Below are 12,143 nucleotides of genomic sequence, written 5' to 3'. Positions count from 1 at the left end.
CAGCTATGCTTAAGAACTCTGTCATCGAAGAGCCTGACACACCTATTTTTGCTCAAATGAAAAGAAAAAAAAAAAGAAAAAAAGGACAACAACATTACCAAGATGAGATATTTTGAATATAGTTACCTTAAGTTGGGAAATGTTTTTCTGGGCACCAAGTTCTAATATGTCATGCAAGAACTCCTTTGGAACCAAAACAATGAAGTCCCTCTGGTAGCTCAGCCAGCAGAGTGCTTGCCTACCATGAACGAGTTCAGTTCTTCATACCATAAACTGAACATACGGTGGCACACGTCTGTAAGACCGGCAATTGGGAGGTGGAGGCAGGAGGATGGGAAGTTCAAGGTCATCTTGGGCTACCTAGGAAGTTCGAAGTTAGCTTGGGCTTTCAACCTCTTATAAATAAATAAGGTTTCTCTTTTGGTCAAGATCTATGAGATTACCATAAAAATATGGGCCAGCAAGGTAGCTCAGTGAGTAAACTGGGCTCACCATTCAGGCCTGACAACTTGAGTCTGAGCTCTGGAACCCATGTGAAAAATAAACAAAGAGAGAAAAAACCAAAACACTCGGTGTGCTGGTTAGAATGTGAAATTCCAGCACCCCGAAAAGCAGGATGGGACGCAAAGAGGAACTGCTGGGAAGTTAAAGACCCAGCTAGCCTGCATACACAGCATGGCAGCAACAAGGAGAAAGACCCTGCCTCCACAAGGCAGAAGGCGAGAACTGGCTCCCAAAAGTTGTTTCCTATCCTCCGCACGTGTGCATGGCATACACAAACCTACACACGCACACATGCACATATACATGCACACATCATACATATATGTACAATAATCATTTTAATTGACTCAACCTAAATTATATTTTACAGATCACAGAATAATAATTCTTTAATATCATCAGAGAGAACATTTTAGGGAATCTGAAGAGTTCTGAGATAGTTTTTAAAATATAAATAAAAGGAAAGACTAAGCTCAAGCAGACCTCAGGCGTCCATACCATAAAATGTTTTCCTCACTGACGGATGAAAAGAGCAAATAATAGACAAGAACTAGATGCATCCAACATATAGTTCTAGAAAAGCTAAGAGGGGGAAAAACACAGTAATAAAATAAAATGACTTTGGGCAGGGGCTTTGAGAGCAATGTACTTGAGCACTCCATAGGGCCAATTATATAGCAATTGTCCCACAGAGGCTTCCTTGTTTAAAGAAATTCAGACTTTTTGTGGTCTTGGCTGGAATCCCTCAGAAGAGGGCAAGAATAAAACGTCCTTAAACCAACCATCTCTTCCACTAGAAATAAAATCAAACGCCAATTTGGATTTAATATTCAAATATCCAACAATTTTGTTCATGAAATCGCTTCCAAAACTAGAAAGCAAACTTCTTTATGGTGCTACCTTAAATATTTAGAAATAAAATGGAGTTATTATTAGGTATTAGAAAACCAAATATCCTTGAGAAAAATGTTTCTCCTGGGAAGCAATTGAAACTATAGCCTACTTAGGATATCTGAAGACGTTCGGGTCCCAAGGAAGACTTGGTCACAGAAATCCAAAACCTTTAGAAATCGTTTCCAAATGGTAATACTAAGGGGGGGGGAGGTAAACAAAAACAAAAGCCTGGCCCTTAATTGTGAGTATCCTACCAGGTATTCCATAAAGATGTATTGCACATCCCCTTCACATTCTGTTAAATGCACAGCGCAGCATGGCTCTTGGGAAGTCTTCAGCCGCTGATCGGACAGCAGGAGCAACTGAACCAGTCTGGCCACGTTTGATCCCTGGTTTCCTTTGCCACCCCTGTGACCTTGGACAAGTTGTTCTGCCTTGCTCTTGCTCAGTTCCCCCTCCACTACGGAGGTCACCACAGGACCATGTTGGCGCCTGGGAGTGCTAAATGGTTTTCTCCATGGAGAACCTCTGTATGGGGCTGGCAAGCTGACATGTCTGCATAATTCCTGCTGGTGGTGATGGTGGAAGAATGGTGCAAAAACTAAAGGGAACCTGGAGAGTCTTGGTGAGGTTGGATGGGAAAAGGAAAAAAAAAAAGAAAACAATGAAAATTCTTGACTAGGTGACTTCTAGGCACATCCGTGAATTTTATAATTTTATTCATATATATATATTTATATATATTTTTTCTATCTGTCCTCTGGTTTCAGAAATCCTTATTTTTACTCTTCTGAGCTGGACCCAAGCACAGCACTGGATAGAGAATAAGCCATTCCTCGGGCCCTCCTGAAATAGTGGCCCCTATGCTCCAACAATAAACAGGACAGTTTTCATCAATCACAGCTAAAGGCATGGTTTTTGTTTTTGTTTTCTAGGTAGGGTTTCTCGTTGTAGCCCAGGCTGTTCTAGGATTCACTCTGTAGAAGAGACTGGTCTCAAAATCACAGAGATCCACGTGCCTGTGCCTCCCGAGTGCTGGAACCAAAGGTGTGCACCACTACTGCCAGGCTGTTAAAAGGCATATTTAACAAAAACACCAGGCTAGGACATCATAGGCAAACAGCTGGAGTACTGTGCTCTACACGGCACCTTTGCAGTGGTCACTCAGATTCAGAAGCGCCGGTGACATGCGCGATGTCATCACCACCCGGTGCACCTGCGGCTTGCTCCTGCCACCTCATTCCCCTCCCTTCCTCCCTCCCACAAGAGCATGTATGGAGAGTGCTCAGAGCCTAGCTACCCCCCTGCACCCCCCCCCACCATCAGCTAATGTGCGATATTCAAGCTACAGAACTATGAAAGCTTGGAACGGTTTGACCAATTTTTTTTTGGGGGGGTGGGGTTTCGAGACAGGGTTGCTCTGTAGCTTTGGTGCCGGTCCCGGAACTAGCTCTGTAGACCAGGCTGGCCTCGAACTCCCAGAGATCTGCCTGCCTCTGGCTCCCGAGTGCTAGGGTTAAAGGCGTGCGCCACCACCGCCCGGCGGTTTGACCAATTTTATCTGGCCCCAACCACCCCTTTAAAAATAAAGAACCATTTTCATTTCACTATCCTATCATTTCCTGTTCTTTGACTCTCTTCTCTCTTGTTCAGAAATTACCTCTCACGCTAAAGTAAACAAACACATAAGCAGAGCTTTTTGATGACTCGCAGAACTCCAGCGGTGGACACATCTGTCCTGACCCCTACTTTCTACACCCCAGGATGCTCCTGAGAGATTCAGGCTGAAGTTGACCTTCCTTCTTGCTGTCACTGTCCTGAGTGCCCTTGGTCTACACTGGACATATGATGGATTTCCTAAGTGCAAAGTCAATTGTTTCGGCATTTCTCTAGACTCGATTTAGCACTTCCTATGCGGATAGAACGGCTTGCTGTCGATTTTATTTCCTTGGTACATTTTTCTGTCTACTGTAAACATGCTGCCAAACGTTTCAAAACTTAAGTCGTTGAGGCCCGAGGTGAGAGAAAATGACGGTAGGCCCATAATGAGTAAGAGCAATACTTCTAAACAAAAGCCAAATGTGGTTTGGCTCAAGTGGAGTTTCTGAGTGATACCAAAGCCAGCACAGAACCACACTGACAAGAGCACATAAAACACTGAGCGTAGTAAGTTGAGTCAGCTCAGCCAGGCAGAGTGTGCCCGGCATCAGCATTCCTGGCCTCCACAGGATGGAGTTCCAAGGCTAACAGATGAGACGGGTTTCCATTTTCTAAATTTTGTTTGATGTTTTACATTTTAATCCAATGTATTCCACTGTACATTTAGCAAATTAATTGAAAACCATTTAAAACAATGTTTGGACGAACTACTTCAGTCTCTCCTAGAGAACAGTACAGTGGTGACCGAGCAGTGTGAAGAAACAGCCAGGACTAAGACTCAGCGTTCCCTGGATCAGTCGTAAATCAAGTCAGAGGCAGCCTCAGAATGATTGCTCCCTAACTGGAAGGAACCGAACACCTCGCAAAGTTTTTTTGTTCCTGAAAAATGATCCTCCCAACTGACAAACTAAGAATATATGTCAAGCCCGGAAACAAATCTGTGTCCAGTTCTAAAGATCGCTAGAACTCCTGATTGCTTTATGTTTCTGAAGCATCGCACTGGCAGTGATTTATTTCACATGTATGTGGCCAGCCATTTGTTTAATGCCATCTGGTTTCCAGTAGGGAGGTTTCAAGTTCTCCTAATTCCCTGCCTACCATCCCACGGAAAACAATCCAGAATGGACAGAGATCTCAATCATTTGGATTCACATGGAGTTGGAAACTCTAGCTGCCCTTCCTTTACATTTGGCAAATGCTTTAATGGGGCTAGCAAATTGTGTCCTTAGGAGGTACTTAACCAGGAGACATCACCTTTTTCTTTACAATGACAAATGATGCTAACACTTTCATTCTGCGTGTTTAATAGCACAACAGAAGATTTCACCAAGGTTACAGGAAATCACCCCGATAGACAATAAAGTCCTACCACAAATCCTGTCCATTACTTTTATTTCTGAGTGTCAACTGAGACACACATCACGGTGGAGCAGGGTCTACAGTGGGTAATAAATATCAAGCCGGACCACTTTTAAGCGGTTACCATTTAGCCCACTGACCTAAAAGCCCTGTTGGTCATGTCTATGGCATACCCTAAGCCCTCCCACATGACATCATCTATTCAGATACTTAGGGGTAAAGGGTGCCCCGAGACTTTTCAAAGAAAATTCCAACTTATGGCCGCCATCGCTCCCACACTAAGCTCATTTGGTCCACTCTCCTGAGGAACCAAGCACTCAGAGAGAACCAATTTCTCACTGACACCATACAGATGATGTGGAGAGACTTAATTACCATTTTTACAAGAATCCTGGACGTCTACTTGGAGGGCAGGTATCTCATGGCCGGGCCCCGTGGCTGTCCAGAGTTCATGGTTGATATCTGGAGGCTGAGAAACACCTCTCTTCAGTTCTGTCTGATTGTCACTAGTCCTCACCAGATCAAAAGGAGATACACCTGGGGGGTAAGTGTCCCACGGGACACCCGACGGATTTGGTTTATTGGAAGTGTCAAGTGACATGTGTACCAAAGCTTCGTTGATGAAAAATGAATCTTCATGACACAAGCTCTCAGCTCGACTAGGTTCCATTACCTACATAAAGAAACACAGAAAAATACGGTAATTTCTTTAGCAACTTAAATAAGTTCACAACGTATTTATTTAGCCCACAAGCCTGAAACCTCTTGTTCTAGCAATCAAGATCTTAATAAGAATAAGGTTAGGAAGAAATCTCCCATTTACCCTCCTCCCAACCCATTTAAATGAGCTAGAACAAGAACCTTCAATTCACCATGCACAATTTATCTTATTTTTAGAAAGTAGTAGAGTCTATACCCTTGGAGAGTCTCCACTTTATTTTAATCAAAGCAAGCAGTGTTTCCACTTTTGCTACATAAAAAGGCCGAAAACATATCCTTCAATGCACAAGGAATTTGCAATAAATGTAATTTAGCAAACTTGAAGGGGAAATCAGATGCAACGTAGTTCTTTCTTATAAGCCTATTAACTTTTACAACTCTATGATGCACTATCGATAAAAACACACGTGTGATGCAGAGTGCAGAAAGTCTGCCCAGACAAATGGAATTGTCAAACAAGGTTAGAGAGGATGCAATGGGAACAAGGATATTCTAAACGGGTTTATCCACTCAGTCCTTAATCAGGTACAGCTCAGGATAACTTTATAATAAAAATTATTTGGAATTCAGTATCTCCAATTCACAAAGAGGAAAATAAGCTTTCTACATCAGAATCTGTGCAATTTGGGGCTGGAGAGATGGCTCAGAGGTTAAGAGCAATGGCTGCTCTTCCAAAGGTCCTAAGTTCAATTCCCAGCAACTACATGGTAGCTCACAGTTATCTGTAATGAGATCTGGTGCCCTCATCTGTCCTGCAGGTGTACATGCAGGCAGAACACTGTATACATAATAAATAAATAAATCTTAAAAAAGGAACCTGTGCAACTCAATGCTTATACATGAAGAGCTAAATGATCTACAAAAGACACATGCCATACGATACAATAGGGTACTCTTAGTCTGTGACATTACATCATTTAAAGAGGGTCTTTCAAATACCTAAGAGGCATCTTTCTCACAGTGGATGTGCCTCCAGGTCAGAATATCCATTATTTTAATGGGGCAACTCCATTCCGTGGTCTTTTCTTAGGAAAGGGTGTCTCAGAGCACAGAGGCCCCAGTAAAGATCCAGGACCTTAGAATTTCCATCTTTTAAGTCAAGATACCCAAGAATTGGTTCTAAACGCTCTTGCCCTTTTTTCCATCTCCAAACTGAGACACAGTCTTGGGAGCTCTTCACCAAGAACCAGGAATACAGATGTTTGGGTAAGCCCAGTCTATGCAGGGCTAAGACATACCTCCTTATTCCCTGGAGAGAAGACAGCAGGGAGACTCCTCTGGCGACTGTGTTTGCAGTGGCCCAGCAGACCCTGCTGGACACGCATCCTCTGTCTCTCCCTCTCTACCATCCGCTGGCCCTCCCGCAGCCGCTCGAGGCTCTGCTGGTACTCTTGGAGCTGGTGGTCCAGCTCACTACGGTGGCGCAGCAAGAGCTCCTCCTGTGACTGGCACTCACGTTCCCGCGCTTGTAGCCAGCTCTCTTGGGCTTCCTGCTCGCGTTGCTGCTGGTCACACAGGCGGTGCCAGTGCCGCTGCTCCTGCTGGAATTGGTGCTGAAGCTTGTGGACGTTAGCCAACTCTTCCCGCTGCTTTTCCAGGTAGCGGGATTTCTCCTGGTCCTGCAAGGGGCCACCTCGGAAAGAGGCCAAGCTCTCCCGCTGCTGTAGAACCAGCTTGTGGATCTCGATGTGGCTGTCCTGGATGGTCAAGGCAGCCTGGGGAGGAGTAGGGGAAGCAGAAGAGGTCAAATGAGTTAGTGCAAGCTTGACTCACACGTGGGGTGGAAAAGGATCCCCAAAGGTTGAAGGCCTGGTGGTCAGCTGTGAAACTAATCAGAAAAGACAGAACCTTTAGGAGCCAGGTCTAATGTATGAGTGTGTGTATATGGGGGAAGGCGGTGCGTATGTGTGTCTGTCTGTCTGTCTGGGTCTGTCTGCGTGTCTGTGTCCGGGAAGAATATAAGGGAAACCAGACCTTTCCTTTTTTTGTAACCTGATATCATGCAGTAAGAGGTTCTGCTGGACCTGGTACCCCCGCCATGAAGTTCTGCCTTCCCCAAAGCAGTGGGACCAAACAACCATGGACTGAAATAAGGAGCCAATTTCAGTTCTGCCTCTTCTAGCTGGTTCTCTGGGATACTTTGTCAATAAGGCACAAGGTTTGCACAGCTCATGGACTGTTTACCTCTTTGTTGGAAATAGCTCTAAAACACGGAGTGCTTGGCTTGGTTACTTTCTGTCACGTCCTGACCCTTTCCAAGTTAGATCCGAAGGCACCTTGAGCGTTCGAAGAGGCTTGCCTACATTTCCTATCAGTATGACTTGGGGTAATACAGGAAGGAAATAAGACCATCCGTATCATTGGCATTCGGTATCTAAGAGAGTTTGGTCTGGGGAGTCCAGTGGATGTCCGAACCTGGTGATGCTCATGTCTTTACTTGACAGCGCTTAGTTATAAGACATAACCCACCCATATCCTGTCACCTGAACTCTTTAAGTTGCCTCGGGACTGCCTGTGACAACTAATGTACCATCTATGCATCACTTTATCCGCACGGGAAGGGCAGAAAGCACCGTGCTTTCCTGAACTTTCTGGAATTGGTTTTTCCATCTTTTCAGTCCAAGGGTGGTTAAATCCAAGGACGAAAAACTTACGACTACAGAGGGTCGATTGTTCTCGTCCCTGCTTCTGGAGAAGTGATTGGCTGTTGGTTGTTGGGTTATATTTAAGTCAGTCCTTTGGGTAAAAATTTAGTGTGTAAATTCACAAGACTCTAAATTCCTGTTATAGTCTCCTTCTCCTTCTGAGGTCCCTGGTCAATCATTTGTGGGAATTTAAGAATCTATATAAACACAGTGGTATCTTTTATTTGAGTCTCAAACCAGAAATTATTTGTGCTTTATACATTGCTTTCATGAAGACATAAAAATAAAAGTCAACTATTTGGAGACTTTTGGCAAATAGCCTTCTTATAACATAATGCCCGAGAATCACAGTTAATGCCATTTTTAGGAGCTATGGAATTGGGTAGAGCTAGTCAGTCTCTTTACTGCTAGGTTTCTGCATTAGAGCAAGAAGGTCATACAAAAAAAAAATCTAAGCTTAAAGTCATTCATTGTTAACTAGATTGCTAACAGGAGGCTGCAGTGGTTAAGGGGAAATAGATACTCTAAATACCAGCAGATATGACCAAACATTAAAAAAAGATTTTTTTGAAATCTAGTATTTACGTATGATAAGCTGGGCAACATTACAGTAAATAGGACCTGGAAAGATATCACTACACCAAAACAACAACAACAGCAACCTACCATGAATGCCCTTGGAAGCTTTTAATTTTAAAAGTTCCCATTTAAAGTGTAAAGAAGTAGAGAAGGAACAAATTGCAGACACACACCAGGCATGTGGGCACGGATTGACTCTGAATGAGATGTCATTACAAGCCTAGGGATAAATTCACATTTTTCCTTCCTAAGACATTCTTAAATTGCCCATGTAACACATACCCTGGGAAGAAGGAATTCTGACCATTTTTTTTTTTTTGTGAGATCAGCACTTTCCTCTACTTCTCAAAGTTAACAAACTCCAGTATTTTAAATTCATACTTGCTTTGGAATAAGACTCAAAAATCTATTCATTTTTTTGGCCTTAAAAATGGGATAATCAGCATTGATAAACCACACTGTAGATCCTGCCATCACTTAATATCAAGAGACCCCGAGGGTATCAGTACTTTTATAAAGCAAACCCCAATATTTTGCACATCAAATCTAATAGGTATTAGCTCTTGCATAAGGTCTACAATTAGGATATCTCAGTGCAACCATAAAGACTTTATCACACCTGCGTGAGCTCTCACAAGCATATACTTGAAGACTGCACACTGATTTCCACATTTAAAGTTACATTTATGTTTAGGAAGTCTTAATTCACCCTCATTTCACTTACTGGGTAGAATTATCTGTGACCTTTTCTTTGTCAGCCTGCCTATACTTCTCCAACTCTTCTATAGGAACCAACTGTCATTTTCATGTTTTAGAAATGGGTTAAAGTTCAGTTTCGAAGGAGAAAGCAGTGCCACAAAACAGAAATGTCACGCCCCATATCCTAAGACTGGCTCAAAAGCTTGCTTAGGTCAAGGGAACTTACTGGAGGCATTGATATTTCCCATTTGGATACAATTTTACACAGTGGTTCTCAACCTTCCTTAGGCTTCCATCCTTTAATGCAGTTTCTCTTGTTGTGGTGATCCCCAATCATAAAATTATTTTCATTGCTACCTCATAACTGTACTTTTGCTATTGTTATGAATCATAATGTAAAGATCTGTGTTTTCCGATGGTCTCAAATGACCCCTGCGGGGTCATCCAACTCTCCCACCAAGGAGTCATGGCCCAAAGGTTGAGAACCACTGACTTAACATATTGCAAAACTGAGGCCAATAGGCTGCTGAACTCTTCTGGACCAAAGAGCCACATAGGGCTGTACTCAGGGGTGGAGAACAGCAACAAAATGACTACATATTCTCATCAGGTATCACAAGTCCAGAAGCCCAAGGTCTCCAGCCCTTGAGAATTTAATGTTCTTTCTCAATCCAAAGCTTCCCAATTGACATCTAAAAGAAAGCCAGGTCATTTGTTTCATGCAATGAATGGACCCCCCAGATCATCTGTGTCACACCATCTACAAGACAGTGAAGGCATCCCCACACGGTAGGAACCAGATAAGAAGCTACTGTCACCACTGTTAGCATATTTTCAGATGGAGGCATAGCCAACCTGTGCTCTGTGTGTCACATGTGTCCCAGGATAGGATGAATACAGCCCAACTCATTTATTGACAGATGACAATGCTATGTCACCATGTCAGAAAGCTAGATACTCCTCCATCTATCCAACGCGACAAGCCAAGAAAATGCGATTGATAAAATTATTGAAGAATAGTCATAGTACTATTTTTTTCAAATTTTCTACCTGAAACATTCCAGAGAATCCATGGAAAATTTATTAAAACAAAAACTAAAGTTAAATAAGTTGGCAGATAATAAAACAAGTACATAAAAACCAGTATTTTTTATAAACAATCATAATTGGAGAAGCATAAACATATGTTTTTAAATTTATATAGTACCTATATGAAGACAATTATAAAGCTTCCTGCACGACCTAAAATAAGAGGCAACTGAGCCTGCTCTTTCACAAGGTAACTGATCGTGGCAGAAGCACAAATTTTCTTCCATTGAATTCATGAATACAATGTAATTTTAATATAATGGTCTTGGTAGAAGGGCAGGAAATGGACAAAGTGATTTAGAAACTTTGAAAAATGTGCAACTCATATAGAAAAATACTAAGAGGAAGCTAGTGTCTCCACATGCTCAGCTGTGACCCAAGCTTTAACAACTGAAGCAATGGTCCTGGTACTGAAACAAGAGTGAGCGTGAGATCAACAGTGCTCAAGTGGAAGAGGTTTGTCAGTGTCAAAACACAAATACGAAAACATCTAATGAACCCATGGCTTTATGTTTTCTGCTCCAAATTTAGACCCAGATTTCCTCTAACAGTCCTATGATATAAAATATGAGCTACAAAAGACTAATGGAAAATTGAGGGAACATATTTGGTCTTAATAATAAGTAAGGAAGCCGGGCGGTGGTGGCGCACGCCTTTAATCCCAGCACTCGGGAGGCAGAGGCAGGCGGATCTCTGTGAGTTCGAGACGAGCCTGGTCTACAAGAGCTAGTTCCAGGACAGGCTCCAAAACCACAGAGAAACCCTGTCTCGAAGAACCAAAAAAAAAAAAATAAGTAAGGAAGCACACATTAATAGAATCTGATATCTTGCTCCACTTTTAAATTGAGGAGGGGAAGGAAGGAAAGCGAGAGAGAAAAAAACAAAAAATATGATTGATTAATTCTGGCAGTTGAACAAAATTGCAAAATGGTATCTATAGTAACTTAGCCTAAAGAGACATTTAAATATGGCTAAAGATATTTGAATATGAGGATATTGACATCTTGTACTATTAAATATAAATAATTGGAACTGAATAAATTCTATAAGCCCAAATACTATACATACATTAACAATCGTGCTGCAGAAAAATTGCTGCCATGGAAAGATGTGTATTACCAACGAGTAACAAGAAGCAATCTAAATTCTTCAGGGGTACCCACAACATGGGAACCAATGTCTTTTTAGTTTTTTTTTTTTAATTAGCATGGCAATACCAATTCTCTCTTTAGAGCCACAGGACATTTTATTTGATTTTTTTTTTATTCTCAAAAATTTCTACTCTATAACTATAGCCTTGGTAGCCTTAAAAATTTCTAATCATCACACAAAGCACTTTGGGTGCACTGATGGCCTCTTTAGTGAGCATCACCTGAGGGATGGATTTCCCAGTCCTCTAATGCACAATGCAAGGGTGATTTTTGTGCCTTCCTTAAAAGATAACCAGCTGTCAGCAGGAGGCTCAGGGCCCCCTTTGCTTTTGTGAGCTTATCCTTTTGCATGGTGCCCAGCGCAGAAAGGACACCCAAGAAGTATCAAGTAATGAGCGAACTACACCACAAAAGAGTGCGCAAATGATTTAACTGCTCTTCCCCAAGGCCCAAGGCCACATGTGGAAGTGCCACACGCTCAGGTGAGAATTTAAGCAGGAAATGTGAAGTCGCGCTGCATGCAGCTAAGCATTTCCCTGTGTCAGGGAAATGAGAGGCAGGAACCGTTTCACGATTTCGGAGAAGAATGGGGATAAAATGTGGTGGTGTTAGGCTGCCTCCTGAATACAAAACCAGGTGAACTCCATTCGTCGGGCGGAGTCACACCTCAGGGCTTGGCACGCTTCTAAGATCGCTTACCACCTTTCAGACGTGCTAATTTCTAAGGTCTGGGGATCATCAGAGGACATTGAAAGACACATTCAAAAGGTGGAGATTGCAGGAGAGTCATTACCTGAAGGCTATAGAGGAGACGGGTTAAATTCTGTATCGCTTGTATAATCTG

General features: G+C 42.5%; 1 protein-coding gene across 3 annotated transcripts in view; it reads right to left on the bottom strand.

The window, feature by feature from the left end:
- The window catches only part of Arhgef28 (Rho guanine nucleotide exchange factor 28), a 293,656-nt gene that overhangs the window by 27,209 nt on the left and 254,304 nt on the right, over positions 1–12,143 (bottom strand). For 2 of the 3 annotated variants that reach the window (XM_057789426.1, XM_057789427.1), the window contains exons 33-35: positions 12,093–12,140; positions 6,375–6,851; positions 4,792–5,089 (exon numbers count right to left, since the gene is read on the bottom strand). In XM_057789426.1, coding sequence (XP_057645409.1) covers positions 4,792–5,089; positions 6,375–6,851; positions 12,093–12,140 — 823 coding nt within the window. The remainder of the gene's footprint in view (positions 1–4,791; positions 5,090–6,374; positions 6,852–12,092; positions 12,141–12,143) is intronic. The other variant, XM_057789428.1, reaches the window with a different exon arrangement.

The sequence above is a fragment of the Chionomys nivalis genome, chromosome 15, assembly GCF_950005125.1.
Source record: "Chionomys nivalis chromosome 15, mChiNiv1.1, whole genome shotgun sequence".
NCBI lineage: Eukaryota > Metazoa > Chordata > Mammalia > Rodentia > Cricetidae > Chionomys > Chionomys nivalis.
Note: the sequence above shows the minus strand (reverse complement) of the source record. Positions and strands in the feature narration are given on the sequence as shown.